Raw genomic sequence first — 16053 nt, forward strand, 5'->3', positions numbered from 1 at the left:
ATTATGCTATGTGAATATTGTATGATTGCATTTATATGAAATGTCCAGAACAGGCAGACCCACAGAGAAAGAAAGTAGATGAGTGACTGCTGGAGCAAGATGTAGAGGAAGATGGAAATGACAGCTAATGGGTAATGGGTTTCTTCTGGGTTGATGAATATATTCTCAGGTTTTAGGTCGTGGTGATGGTTGTACGACAATATTCGTAAACCAAGAACTATTGCCTGGAACACTTTTCAAGGGTGAATTTTATGATATGTGAATTATCTCTCACTAAAAATCATATATGAGAAAAAAATTTTATGTAAGCATCACAATAGAAACTTGTATATTATCTCCTAATATCAAATACTTTTTACTTTTGGTTTATGCTTCATTTCAAATGGACCTTAATATAGGGTATGTTAACATGTTGCAATTGATTTCTACACTAAGGAATACTAGTTTGTTCTAATTTTTTTACCCCCCCCCCAATCTTCTTATTCTCCTTCAAATATATTTATGGTAATTATTGTATTGAGGAAAAACTTAACCCTTCTGAGACTTGCTATATCTTCCAGATCAAATTTTTCTCTCACTAGGGAAGTAATTTAAATATACACGAATCATCAAAATGTAATATTTTTGTCACTTGCCTCATATCATTACAAAGGGTCATGATATATTCTGGTATTCTCTGTATCCCAGCAGATACCACTAATTTCCTCAATACAGTGTAGTGCTACCAAGAAGATCCACACACTCGGGATGGGTCTGTAGCCATCTTCGGCACGTGGCAGGTTGATCTGGTTCCAGGGCAGCTCTGGCAAATGTGGAGGGAGGTCCTAGAAATTTAGCTTTTTTGTGATGACTGAGACCTTGGCTTATTTTGGGACCTTACCCTTGCCCCCTACCCCACCTTCCCACCCTACATCTGCATTCAAAGAAAAGGAGGAGAAAACAAATTATCTACCCTACAAAAAGAATATCCTTGGACCAAGAATGGAAGCCACGTGGAGACACATGACAGCTCACTGAAAACTTGAGATTATTTTCACTCTCTTTGAAGTGCATAAAATCAGACACAAAACAGCATATATAATCAGCCCTGAAACTGATGACAGGTTACACTTTTGAAAAATACATTCCCTGGCAAAATGATATAAATTGACTCTTTTTTTAACATGACATCCAAGAATTGAAAAGTCAGTTTTTATAAGAATTGCATGTTACAACCATATTTGATCATCTATAACTGATCTGAAAGCGCACTGTGAGGCCTGATTCCTACCAATGTGTACATACTCTGTTTCTTAGAGGTAGAGTATAGATCAATAATGCATGTTCAGCTATTATTTATTAGAAGGAAGGAAAAAAGCCCACTGACTGAGCAGTATAAGTTGTGTGTTGTTCGCATAAAGTGTTGTAATAATGTGAAGGTAAATTGATACCTTCAGAACTGTAGAACAGTGCATCTTTTAAAGTTGAATCCCTGTAAGTGAAGGGCTTCCTATATATAAAGATTCCCAAACCATTTTTTCATATTATATTTGTTTATATTAATATTATATTTAAATTTATATAAAATAGGAGTAACTCATTTTCTTCTGTAAGCTCTTAAAGATTTCATTGGCTTTAGTGGATGGTGTGGAAGTATGTTTCTACTCTGTGTTTGTATTGGATTTTAAAGGATGATTGCTTCTCAATGGTAGAATCTTCGGCTTTAAAGGTTCTTTTCTCCGTTTTTCCTACTGCTATACAGATAGACCATATGAAGAATGATTTTTTTTTTTTAACATTGCTAATAATGGTTTTGCTCTGGTCAGTTCATTATAGAAAACTTGTTATAATCAGTGCACTGCTTATCATGCATCTGTCTTTTAACATAATTTCTTGCAAATGTTTTCTGGTAAATCTCCAGTTTTTCTCCACTTCAGTCCTCGCTGGAATACATGCGTTCTTTTGAAACAAGATCAGTTTGGGGACTTCAGTAAGTTAAGACTGTTCTTTCTATTTAACTGAAGTGTTTACCATAAATTTAAATAAAAACAAAGAAAACTGTCCATTTGCTATATTTTCTTGTAAATCTTTTCACTTACACATCTCTACTTCTATTTTCCCTAATCCTGTTTCTCACTCCTCCCTCTTCTATGTTTAAGCCCTATAGATCCTCAACGTGTTACATTGCTTATTTTATAAATCTAGTAAAAATTCCCATTTGCTCCAATATTTAATCTAAATTTTATTAAAGAATTTTATGCAGGTAAGTACAACTATGTCTAAATATATTGTCCTGATATTTTTCTAAAAAAAAATGTGTTCAAAGAGGACATTTAGAAGCATTCTTTCACAAATGGTTGCGGGTCTTCTTGACCAAGAAATGCTAAACCTTTGCAGGATCCCTGCCTGTCTGGAATGCTACTTGGAAATATTTTCTTTGACAGAAAGAAACCAATCCTGCTGGTAGAATTTTAGGTTATATAGAATCAACTTTAAATAAATATATTAAAATTTCAAATCTGATTTTTTTCATCTGTTCAGAATAGTATTTTTATGCTCAATTTTATGTGTACATACTGTATTTTCTCATACTTTTGAGAGTAAAGAATTCATTTATTGACTGGTTGGCAGAAAATTCTTATGCGGTTTCCCTTTTTTTATGGTGATTGTATGCTATGCAAAAATAAATTGTCAAAAAAATAAAAATAAAAATAAATTGTCAGTGGGATAGGGAAAACTTTTTAACACCTAAGTGATTTTTTCCTCAGAAATTATTGATAACTTATACTGTTTCCTTGTTTTCGTTAAGTCCTTTGACTGATTTTATTTTTAGCTTGATATGAGCTAAAATTTAAAAGGGGTTTTGTGGCATTTGAACATCTTTACATTTCACTGAGAGCAATTTTAAACCTGCAACATTCCAGGGATGACTTTTCTTTTAGTTTCTTCAGAATCCTTTCTCCCCCTTTATATGCAGAATTAGCTTATATAATTTAACATAATTACATAATTCATGATAAAGTTCTTGTTTCGGTCAAAGTGATTGATTCTTTGGTGATTGTTTTCTGACATAGATAATTTATAAGATTAATGTAGAAGTTGGCTGACCCAGCCTTTTCAGATCGCAGTAGCTTTTCCAGTTTTGTATTGGCTTTTTTTTCTCAGTTTAAACCCCTTACTTGTTTGTCATTTTAAGATTCTCTTAGTTATCCTCCACTGTCTTGAGATAATTTTGTGGTTGGCATTCCATGGAAGCATCATTTCAATAATTATTTTAATCTTAGGACCATGTTACTACACAGTTTTTTTAATGTCTGTTATGATATGCGTCATTGTAACAATATTGGCGTTATATTCAGATTGTTTCTTTTTAAGGAAAATTTCAATGTTTTCTTGCTGTCAGGAACCTAACATTGTATAATAATTTCCAGCTGGTTAGTTTTTATAAATGTTTACATGAGTTTTAAAAAATCTTAAAAAGTTCATGTACCCTAAAATTTTCTCTACCCTTATAATTATTTAACCAGTTAAATATTGGCATGGTCAAACTAGTCCAATAGTTTAAGATGCAAAAAATAATTTTCAGACAATGTTTTTGGGAGTTCTCTCTAATGAAAAAAAGTAAAATCCACATTTTAGCATAATTTAAGGTAGGAAAAAATTTAAATGTTTATTTTTATCTCCTTTTAAGAAAATAATCAATTATTAATAAGAAGATGCTCTAAACTCATAAAGAGAATCACCCTTCTCTGTCATGAATAATATGAATCGTTAACAGTCTTGTACTTCAGTACAAAATATGTAACAACCTAAAGTCGTGAAAGGATTATTCACCAAGTATTCCTGGGACTAATGGTTATTTAGAAAAATATAAAACTACAGCCTCACCTCACAAGTTTGATCTCATAATTACATATGAATAATTCCAGATGGAAAAAAGAATCAAGTGAAAAGCCATGCAACCCATGAAGAAAAAAAAAAAAACTTAAACAAATACGGGTGAATATTTATCAGACCCAAGGATAGGAAAGTCAGAAAAACAGTGGAAGAAATCACAAAGGAAAGACATTTATAGTTTTAAATGCATAAACATCTTCAATTTCTTTGTGATAAAAGTTAAAAGGAAAGTTGAAAACCTTAAAAAGTCTTTGCCACAAATATGACAGAGCGCTTAGGACCTTAAAAGATAGTTGTTTATGTGTATGAATTTATGACATTAAGACCTTAATCAAAATGTGATCAAAATATAGTAACAATTTACAGATGAAATAAGAAATGCAAATAAGTAATAAACATGAAAGAATATTCAACCTAATACTTCAATGAAGATAACAAATGATGTACTATTTTCCACCTGTCAAATCGTTAAAGATTTTAAAGTGACAAGAAGTCCTTTTATGAGGAATGGAGAAATGGGCAGTTGTAAAGACTGCTGGTGGTAATGTTTGCTGTACTTTGACAAGTGCAGTGTAGCTCCCAGCCATTTGTCCTAATGAAATTCTCAGTGGCATGGAATCCAAAGTATGTGCGGGGCTTGTTTATTGCAATCTTACTGAAAAATGGAACAATTTTGCAAATGACATGTGTCCCCTTTTATGGTGAAAAAAATTTATTTTAAACAAAACTGTGCAGTTAAATGAGAAACTAGCAAGCCCTTATAAATTATTCCTACTGGGAAACATTAGATAAGAAGTGTTTTCTGCTGTCTTTTTCTCACTTGGGCCTGCTTTGTAACTGCAGTGTTGCTGTAATGTCACTTTCCTATTGTAATAAAGTAAATGGGCCGTTCCTTTAAAAAATATGACTTTCTGGCAGCTGTGGGTAGTAAGCTGTCTGGAAAAAGCCCATCCATAAAAATGTTGAGCCAATTATAAATTACAGAAATGCGAAATATAACTAAAAATATATTTTGTGTAAAACTGTTTCCTTACTCTAAATTCCTTGAAAATATTCCTTTCCCCTTCCTTCTTTTTTTTTTTAAAGCCGGCTCTTGTTAACTAAGGTTTTTGCACAACTAGGTTCTAGAATGTTTATTCACATTTATCTGAAAGAACCTTCTGCTTACCTTTAGTTTAAGCACCCATTTTTTGGTTTCCCTTTCAGTAAGAGTACCAAGTAAGATTTGAAGGCAAGGAAGTATGAACCCCTTTTCCTGACACGAAGTTTACTGGCTCTTAAGCTTAGACTCAGCCAAGGGCACTGACACAGTGCTCATTATTTCACTGACGTTTGAAAATGACGTCTCTGTTTTACTAGAAGCATGCCAAGTGCAGCATCACTCCCAGCTGCCCGTGGAGGATGGAGTCCAGGAAAAGAGCGTCTTTTTATATTTCCCCTGAGAAACAATCACATATCAGTGCTCTGGACTTCATACCTTTTGTCATAGCTTTTGTTCTGGCTATTTCACAGGTTTGTTCCAATTTGGGACATTCATTCTTTTTTCTTACTCTGTGTGTATTTGTAGGTATGTATATATGTATTATATGTGTATGTGTATATAAATATCTGCATGTGTGGATTTGTGTGTGTATGTATATATATAGGGCAGGAAAGTGAAGGGCAGGATCACCACATAAGTAAGAAAAAGAGAGCGGGAGGATGTAATTTGAATGTAAATATACTAACAGAAATGACATAGACACTTAGAAAGAATCTAAAGAAAGAAAGTAGAGTTAATATACACTAAAGCTTTCTGTTGTGTTTCTTTAAAATGCCTTCCTACTTTAATAAGCTACTGTAGGCATTTTTATCTAGCATTTACATCAGGCTTTAATTTTAATACTTTGCCTCTTTTATAACATTAACTGATTAAACACGTATAAATAAACTTCTTAATTTATTCTTCCATTGTTTGCTGTGGGAATAGAGGGAGGTATAAGACGCAATTCCTGCCTTCAAGACTTTCTCAACTGGCGACATAATCAGACACTAACATATAGCTAATGTACATTCTGCACTTACCGTGTGCCAGGTACTGGGCCGAATGCTTTAAGTGAATAATTTAACCCCTCACAACCCTGTGAAGTAGATACTGTTATCTGCACTTCACAGATGAGAAAATGAGCCTTAGAGAATTTTAAATAACTTCCCAAGGTTGCACGGCGGCTAAGTTAGTGGCAGAACCTAGATGCTAACCCAGAACTAACTCCAGTCTTGGCTTTTTAACACTGAACGCTGCAGCTCCTGCTCCGGTCGAGTTAGCAGGGTGACCTGGCAGACTTTTTTCCTTTGTTTTGTAAAATGAGGATATTGGGTCAGGGTATTCAAGCTTCAGAACTTGTGCACATGCCGCTTGTTTGGTAGCCGGTGCCCTGAAAACTCAGGTGCGAAAGCAATGGCTGCACCGGGAGCACGATGAGGGGGCTGCGGGGAGCACGGGGAGGGGGCTGTGGAGCACGGGGAGGGGGACTGGGGCACAGCCTTCCAGTCCTAAGGTCCAGTGCACAGTGTGGCATCCTTTTGTCTGCCTGAATTTTAACTCTTTATGGGAAAATAGCAGAAGTGTCATTCTTCCTTTACTGGAGTTTAGCTAGCAGGGCTTTTGTTGGTGGTGTTTTCAATGATTTCAATTTAGTGACTGTTTACCAAGCGCACGACCAATGTCACCAAAGCTATTCAGGGAAACTTGCTTTAGAAATTTGGTTTTCTTCCTTGTCACTGGTGTCTCTTTGTTGTTTATTATGAGAGTAAAAACTTCAGTTAATTGTAAAGACTCAGTTCTGTACATGCTTTCACTGACATGCAAGATTTGGCTATGATCTGTTGATCAGAAGTTGTTCATTTTTGGGCTTTATTTGCTTTGGATGAAGCATGTATGTCCTAGGTTAAATTCGTGTCTGTGCTATAATTTTGTGGTGACTTCAGGAAAACCCTCCTTCCATGCAAGGAATAATTGTGAAGGAATTTATAGTTCTACCTGCTTATCCTATAATTGCCTCCCATGAGGCAAGCACTGTGGGAATCTCAGCTTAGAACACTGAAACCCCAGCCTAGGAAAGTGGAGACGGCGAGTGTGTGATTTATGTGGCAAACCAGAAACCATCTTCTCCTGGATTCCATTCCCAGCGACAGGAGTTGGGGATGTCGTGGGGAAGGGATAACTAAATTCTGCAAATTAGGAAGAGACTTTTCTGCAGGAAGAGTTACAAGTGTCTGCTGCTTCTGGGGTTTGTTGCAAGGAGGAATAAAGGATAATATATATCTTTTCCCGTGACCCTTGTCTACACGAGTGATTTTAGAATTCACACATCTTTTTCCCCTCCTAGTACCCGGCTGGCACACTTCCCCCTTTGCTTCCCTCAAATCTCATCTCCTTTGTAAAATATCAAGGTATTTCATTACATGTCCTGTCTGCTTTTTCCCCATTTACCTTTTGCCTTTGTTAAGAGAGCTTTGGAGAGATTATCTTCCTTTTTTCAAATCCTTTGCAAATAATTTCCCTCAGATAATCTGCGCATCTCCTCAAAATCAGAATGAATTGTGGTGGGCTGTTATCCGACAGCCTTTTACCACTCTATTCTTAATATGTTGATGATTTTATTACACTGCAAGTCCATTAGACAACTTATGTAACTTCATATTTAATCCTTGATTATATAGATTGCTTTTATTTTAAATCCTATTACTCCCTTAAATCCAGTGATAATAATTGTTCTTTTTCCTTATATTATTTAAAATTCACATAGATCAGTTATTGCTCTTTTGCATTTTGTTACAGAATACTTCTACTTTAAAAAAGTTTTCTACTTAGCAAATTTGATCAATATTCTAACTTTTTAAGGAGAATGTATTTTTGCACATTTAAAATGTATTTGCATTTTATTTTGTTCTATGGAACCAATATGACTATATGTATGTGTGTGTGTATATATATATATAGTTTTTAATAAGCAGACTGTGCCACCCCCCACCACCAAAGTTTGGATTTTGGAAGAATATAAAGATTGGCAAGGTAGAATATTGATTGTACGTCTTACTGAATCCTTGAATGGTATGTGTGTAATAAACGTCACTATTCTAGAAAGGAAATGAAACTGGATTAATGAAAGAGCATGCAGGGCCAGCATCATGAAATGATAGTTGACTGAAAAAAAAAGGAACTTTGGCCCAAACTTTTTAAGCCTGCCTGTTTAACGAAAGCAGCAGGCTGGATGGGACTCTTTAAGCAGACATGAAATTTAAGTATATTCAGAATTATTTTCGTAAAAAAACATATGACCTATTCATAAGAGCCCACAATTGAGACTATGAAACTTATTTCCAAATTTCAGTAGGCTTCAAATCATAAAAGCATAGAATTTCCATAGGAGAAAAGGGATTTGAGACTCGATCATTTCCTCTGTCCCCTGGAGTCCTGTAAAAGCTCAATGACTTGCTCTGTCAGTTGGTGACGGAGCTCTGTCAACCTGATCCACACACAGGTGTTTTACACCGTGCCACCCTTAATTCAGTATAAATTAGAAAAACAATAGATGCTGTCTACACCACAGATACATTGTGAAGACAATATTAAATATTCCAGTATCCGTGAACACAAGATTTTGTGATTTATGTTTAAAATGTCTACCATGTGTTGAACTGTCTTCTCAGATGCACTCACTCCATGATAAGTTATCTTTACCATTTCAGGCTTACTTATTTTGCTTTATTAGATTGTTATTTTATTCTTTGATGTCTGAAAAAAGCTCTTTATGATTTAGAACCAAATAAAATTTATATTATTATGAAGTCGATAGATAAGTGTTAGCTGATTCTTATAAAGAATTGTTTTAATGAAATTACCTGTATCTATTTTTTTAAGTAAATGCACTTATAACAATATTGTGGTAAATAAAATTCTACCAAGTTTGAAGTTTTGTAAATTGCGTTTTATGTTATTTTTTTTGTTCTTATTACTAAAAATAATTTTTATATTCACAGCTGGTTTTAGAAGAAGTTTCCGTCTTAGTAGAAAAGATAAGAAAACAAATAAATCCATGTATGAATGCAAGAAGAGTGATCAATATGATACAGCCGATGTACCCACCTACGAAGAAGTGACACCCTATCGGCGACAAAGCAATGAGAAGTACAGGCTTGTTGTTTTGGTTGGTAAGTGTTTGCTTTTGTCTGTAATTCTGAGGAAAGCAGTGAAAGAGTAGGAATTTACCTTCAAAGGGTGGTATACTTGAAGTTTTCCAGCTGAAAAATCCCTTTTTATCTTGAACACTTCTTGGTCTCTAAAATGAAGTCTTTAGTTTTTTGTACTCTGACATTCAGGGGACTTTTTAAAAGTCTTTGAAGAATGCTATTGTCATTTTCATGGGACTTCTGAAGGAGAGAAGGTAGCAAACACCACTGCAATATATTAAACCTATCAGGACAACTAAATCATAGAAATGAATATTTTTTAATACCATGGATGTTTCTTTCCAGATTTTGAAGCAATAGGCCTGATACAAGCTTTCTATGGTATTTACATCTTCAATGAAATAGACTCTTATAACAGAGTTCTAAGATATTGGCATATTTAAAGCTGGAGAGCCAGTTAATGAAAACGAAATGGCTTTCAAAGTTGTTAGTAAGTGTATGTGGGTGTTTCCGCACACTTGGTTGGTTTGGTCTTCATGAACAGTCCAGCGTCTGTCTGATCCAACCTCACAAACACATAACCTCATGGGTACTCCACCCCACCGCGTTTACATTTCTTTAAAAAATGTGGTGACAGGTGTTTCAGCTCCCAGGATCAAAACCAGTGATCTTGGAAACATTTTAGATAAAGGAGCATGGTGTTTTTTGTTAATTGTTCCTTTATAAACTGAAGTTGACAGTTCTGGAGATGAGAATAAATGGAAAAGCTAAAGAATCACCTTCTGTTGCGATGGAATCCTTTGAAGCTTACAACACATTTTCTTAGTGATCATTGGCATTATCAGATATTTAAAAATCTTGCGTTGTTTAGAAATATATATTCACATACTTCAAAATTTACTTTATTAAAGATGTCAACTTCTTCTCATCCACCCAGTCCACCTATGGGAGAATGTTCTCCATAGGATTTTTATGTTTTCTGTAGTTTACAGGACCCCAGCTTCCTGTCCTTGTGGAGTTGGGGTAAATGACAGTGTGAGCATCCCCCGGTACACATGGCCAGGTGGTCACAGGTAACCCTTTGTCCCCATTGGGGTCACCTGCGCGCTCTCCCACCGCTCCCCACCTGCGTGTTAGGCTCCTCCCTCACCCGCACTGTGCCCGGCGGTGCGTCTTCCACCCCCATGGAAGGTCTGCGCGTTTCCGAGGAGCGAGACGCGTCGTGATAAAAGGCGGTGACAGCTTGATCTCATCTGACCCTTTAAATCTAGATGACCCTTTCTCTAGCTGAGGAGCTGTTATTACAACTGCGTAAATCTTCGTTTTCCCTAGGGGAGTTCATTGAAATAAGACAGTAGAATCAACTTTATCTTTTTTTCCTTTCCTGTCTGTGCTAAGAATAAAATTTCTTCCCTCAGGGGTAAGGAAAGAAAGACAGATGAGGATCAACTGTGAGTCTAAATAGTAATTCAGGGAAAAATAAAAGTAAATCAGTCGCAGTTAAAGATGGTTGGTGGTTGTGGGAAAGAACGAGCTGACCCCTAGACTCTTCCAAAGGAGGAGTGGGGAGTGGGCCCTTGGGGGAGGTAATCGCGGCACATTGTTAAAAGGTGCAAAATGCAGGTGCTTGGCACCCCGCTGTACAGTCCTGAGGAAGGTAGAAACGAGGGTAGGAGCCAAAGGAAACAGTCTGTTAATGCTTTGCTCTGGGTGCAGAACTCCCAAGCAGGTCTCCATTAATGTGGGATAGAGCATAGGGGAATCTTCACTTGCCCTAAATCCAAACCCCATCTACTGCATGAAAAGATTTTAAAAAACCTGAAAATATAAGTGGCTGCAAACTAACAAAACAAGAGAGAGAAAGCTAGCTGGTCCTTGCTAATTTTGGTCAGGCTTTGGAAGCCCTGGGTTTTTCTGCAGTCACACATATCATCTTTAATGTAGCACAAAGCTAGTCAGTGGGTATCCTGAATCGTCACCCTTCCATTATAACTCCTCTGTTGGAGAGAAATGGAGAGAGCGTCACCGACTTCCCATTTATTCGCATGGTGGGTTCAGCTGACTTGTGTGCCTGTCTTTTTGCCAATACCACATGGTCTTGAATAGTGTACCTTTTATGATGTCTCAAAATCAGGTAGTATGACTCTTCCAACTTTGTTTTTCTCTTTCAAAATTCTTTCATAATTCCTCTCTTTTATAATTCCTCTGCTTTTGCATATAATTTAAAAATCAGATTGTTGATTTCCAGGGAAGGAATTGAAGCACAGTATATCAGATGGAGAATAATTGATATTTTTACAATATTATTTCATTCTATCCATGAACATACTATCTTTCCCCATTTCATTTATGGGGACTTCTTTGATTTTTCTCATCAGTGATTAATAAGTTTCATCATACAGATCTGGACATATTTTGTTAGATTTATACCTAATCGTTTGATGTTTTCTTATGAGTTATAAATGGTACTTCTTAAAAATTCCATTTCTAATTGTTCATTGTTCATATAAAGAATATACTTGATTTTTACATGTGACCTTCTATCATGCAACCTTGCTAAAGTTACTTATTTTACTAGTAACTTCTTGGTGATTCCTTGAAATTTTCTCTTTAGACAATTATGTCATCTGTGAATAGAGACAGTTTTTACTTCTTTCCAGTCTGTAGGAATGCCATCCCCTATTTTTACCTTATTGTACTTGCTAGGATCTTCAGCATAATGGTGCATGGGAGTGGTGAGAGCAGACGTCTTAGCTTTGTTCTCAATCTTAGGGAGAAAGTATCCACTCTTTCCCCATTAAGTATGATGCCAGCTATGGTGGTGGTGGTGGTGGTGGTTGTTTTTTGTAGATGCCTTTGATCAGGTTAAGGGAATTTCCTTCTATTTGTATTTTGCACAGAGTATTTAGCATGAATTGATGTTGAATTTTCTCAAATCATTTTTTTTTTATCTATTAAGATGATTATATGGTTTTTCTTCTTCAGTGTGTTGAAAAGGGTAAATTACACTGATTGATTTTTTTAAATAAATTCAGTTTTATTGAGATATATTCACATACCGTACAATCAACCATGGTGTACAATCAACTATTCACAGTACCATCATATAGTTGTACATTCATCACCCAATCATTTTAGAACATTTTCCTTACACCAGAAAGAATCATAACAGGAATAAAAAATAAAGGTAAGAAAGAACACCCAAATCATCACCCTCCCCCCATCCCACCCTATTTTTCATTTAGTTTTTGTCCCCATTTTTCTACTCATCCATCCATACACTGGATAAAGCGAGTGCGATCCACAAGGTTTTTGCAATCACACTGTCATTCCTTGCAAGCTACATTGTTATACAATCATCTTCAAGAGTCAAGCCTGCTGGGTTGGAGTTTGCTAGTTTCAGGAAGTTACTTCTTGCTCTTCCAATACATTAAAACCTAAAGAGGGTTATTTATATAGTGCATAGGAATGTCCACCAGAGTGACCTCTTGACTCCATTTGAAATCTCTCAGCCATCGAAGCTTCACTTCGTTTCATTTCGCATCCCCCTTTTGGTCAAGAAGATGTTCTCAATGATGCCAGGTCTAGATTCATCCCCAGGAGTCATATCCTGTGTTACCAGGGAGATTTACACCCCTGGGAGTCAGGTCCCATGTACGGGGAGGGCATACACTGATTTTTAAATGTTGAATGAGCCTTTGATTCTCATGATACACCTTACTATGTCATGATATATAGTCCCTTTATAGGGCTAGATGCAATTCCTAATAGATTCCGGAGGATTTCTGCATCTGTGATAATAAGGGATAGTAATCTGTTTTTCTTATAATGGTTTTGTCTGCTTTTAGTATCAAAGTGATGCTGTCCTCATGAAATGCAATGGAAAGTGTTTCTTTGTCCTTCCTTTTCTGGGAGAGTTTGTGTAGAATTAGTTTTATCTCCTTTTTGGTGAAATTACCCAGTGAAACCACATCTGGGCTTGGAGTCATTTTTCTTGGGAAGTTTTAACTGCAGATTCCATTGGTTTAATGTACACGTGACATTATTCAGGGTATCTTCTTGAGTGTCCTTTGGCAGTTTGCATCTGCATCCATTTCACTTACAAAGCCAATTGTATAAGCATAAAATTGCTCACAGCATTTCCCTATTACCCCTTAGCTGTCTGTAATGATATCTCCACTTTGATTCATGTTATTGATAATTTGTGTCTTTGCTCTGACATTAGTTATCTATTGCTTAAAACAGCACACATCTATTATCTCATTATTTCTGCAGGTCGGAATTTGGGTGGGATTTAGCTGGGTGCTCTGCTTCACGGTCTCACACAAGGCTACCGTCAAGTCTTGGCTGGAGCTGGGGTCCATCTGGAGGCTAGACTGGCCACGAACACACTCCCAGACTCACGTGGTGGTTGGCAGAATTCAGTTCCTTGAAGAGTGTTGGCTGTTCACAGAGCCATGCTTAGTTCCTTGCCACGTGGGCCTCTCCAACATGGCAGGTTGTTACATCAAAGCACATAAACTGAGGTGATACAGAGTGACTGCTAGCAGGTGAAAGTCACAGTCTTATGTAAACTATCATGAAAGGGACATCCCAACCTCTTTGTCGTATTCTGTTGATTATAAGCAAACCACAGCTTTTGCTTATACTCAAGGAGAGAGACTTGTCTGGATTGGGGTGGGGATGTGGGATAACCAGAGGTGGGGACCAGTACTGGCCATCTTAGAGTCTGCCTGCCTTAGGTTAGCTCTTTTTTTTTCAATTTTATTAGTCTTTCAAAGCACCAGCTTTGAGTTTGTTTTCTTTTTTTCCTTCTTCTTCTATTCTCAATTTCATTGATTTCTGCTCTTTTCTTTATATAATTTCCATCTTTCTCCTTACTTTGGGTTAAATTTGCTCTTTTTCTAGTTTCAAACTAAGTTGAAATCTTAGATCATTGATTTGAGAAGTTTTTTTTTAATTTAAGCATTTAATGTTATAAATTTCCCTCTAAGCACTACTTTAGCTGGATCCTATAAATTTTGATTTATTATGTTTTCATAACGTAGCATTCAAATCAGAATATTTTCTAATTTCCTTTGTGACTAGTTCTTTGAGCCATGGATTGTTTAGAAGTGTGTTATTTAATTTTAAAATATTTGAAAATTATCCAGCTATCTGTTCATAATTCCTTATTTAATTTCATCATGGTCAGAAAATATGCTTTCTATGATTTAAATTGTTTTTAATTTTTTAGAGTTTATTTTAATGGCCAACAATATGGCCTATTTTCTGGAATGTTCCACTTGCACTTAAAAAGAATGTATATCCTGTTATTGGATGGGATATTTTATACTATTGTTTAAGTCACACTGACAATATTATTTAAGTCTTCTATATTCTTACTGATTTTCTTTCTGTTCTGTTAATTGTTGGGAAAGGAGTTTTAAAGTATCCAGCTGTTCCAACCCAGCTCTTGAAGGGCTTTGGTCAGCCCAGTCCTGAGACCAAAGAACATGCCAGGCACAGAGTGAGATATGGATTTAGTAGGACTTACCAACAGGAGAGAAGTTCTTCCCGGCAGCAGCCAGCCGGAAAATGGAAGTCAGCACTCCACAAAGTGTGGGGAGTGCAGAGGATAGCTCGTAAGAGTACAGGACAAAGACGTTCCATAGGGTATGAGCACAGAGTTTCAGCAGAGTTTTGTGTCACAAGGGTCTCGAGGTTTGTTATCTACAGTGGTAAGGGGAATGGAGTTTCAATGCCATCTGTACATTTGTTCCTCCTTGAGGAGGTCTAATGACCTTCAACTTCTGTCCTGGTCACGCAGGCTGCTAAAGGCTGTGGGGCTTCCTTCCCCATTAGGGAGGGTGAGCCCAGCCCTGGGTCCCCACACCAACTGTAATTGTAAATTTGTCTATTTCCCTTTCACATCTGTCAGCTTTTGCTTAATGTATTTAGAAGCTCTATTTTTTGACACACATTTAGGATTATGTTTTATTGATGAATTGATTCTCTTATTATTATGAAATGTCCTTTATTTCTAGTAATTATGCTGTTATTAAAGTCTAATTTGTGTGATATTAATATAGCTATTCAAGCTTTCTATTGCTTTTTGTTTTCATGGTGTATCTTTTTCTGTCCTTTTACTTTATCTGATCTATGTGCTTTTTTTTAATTTTTTTTATAGACAGCAAAGTGTTGAGTCTTGCTTGTATTATTTAATGTGATAATTTCTGTCTTTTAATTTTTGTATTTAGACCATTTATTGATATGGTTGCATTTGGGTTTATTATTTTATTATTTGTTTTCTGCTTATACCCCCGTTTGGCCATTATTTCTTCAGATTTTTGTGTTTTTTTTTATCCTTGTCTCCTTCCCCACTAAAAGATCCACATATGTTGGATCATTTTAATGTTATCTCAAAAGTCCCTGAAGTGAGAGAAATGATTATTTTTTTCCAAGTTTTTCTCTTTAGTTTTCAAATTTGAGCATTTCTTTTGGTCTGTCTTCAAAATCACTGACTCCTTTATCATCTCTGTTTTGCTGTTGAACCATTTTTGCTTTCAGATACACTATATTTTTCAATTCTGAAATTACAGAATCTTTGTTGTAATTTCTGTTTTTCTGCTGAAGATTTTATTTTTCTATTCATTTCAAGTGTGCTAATCTTTACCTCCTGGAGCTTAGTTAAAACAGCTGCTGTATAGTTTTTGAATATTCCAACATCAGGGTCATCTTGGGGTTGGCATCTATTGACTGTATTTTTTTTCCTTGAAAATTGGTCACCTTTACCAGTTCTTTGTATGTTGAATTATTTTAGATTGTATCCTGGACATTTTGAACACTGTGATGTATGAGCTTTGGCTGCTATTATATTCTGCTGGAAAATTTTAAAATCTTTTAGCAGAATGTCAACCAAGTTATGTTCAGTCTGCATGTATCTTGCCTCTGTTGAGTTTTCAAAGTCTTTGCTGTGCTGCTTTGCATCTGTTCTATGGATGAGACAGTTGAGTTAGTCAGACT

The 16053-nt window shown here is 36.0% G+C and overlaps 1 protein-coding gene across 3 annotated transcripts in view; it reads left to right on the top strand.

Moving 5' to 3' along the window:
* MPP7 (membrane palmitoylated protein 7) overlaps positions 1–16053 on the top strand; it is a 260841-nt gene that overhangs the window by 205436 nt on the left and 39352 nt on the right. For all 3 annotated transcript variants that reach the window (XM_037837977.1, XM_037837978.1, XM_037837979.1), the window contains exon 12: positions 8899–9069. In XM_037837977.1, coding sequence (XP_037693905.1) covers positions 8899–9069 — 171 coding nt within the window. The remainder of the gene's footprint in view (positions 1–8898; positions 9070–16053) is intronic.

This window comes from Choloepus didactylus, chromosome 5 (genome assembly GCF_015220235.1).
Source record: "Choloepus didactylus isolate mChoDid1 chromosome 5, mChoDid1.pri, whole genome shotgun sequence".
NCBI lineage: Eukaryota > Metazoa > Chordata > Mammalia > Pilosa > Megalonychidae > Choloepus > Choloepus didactylus.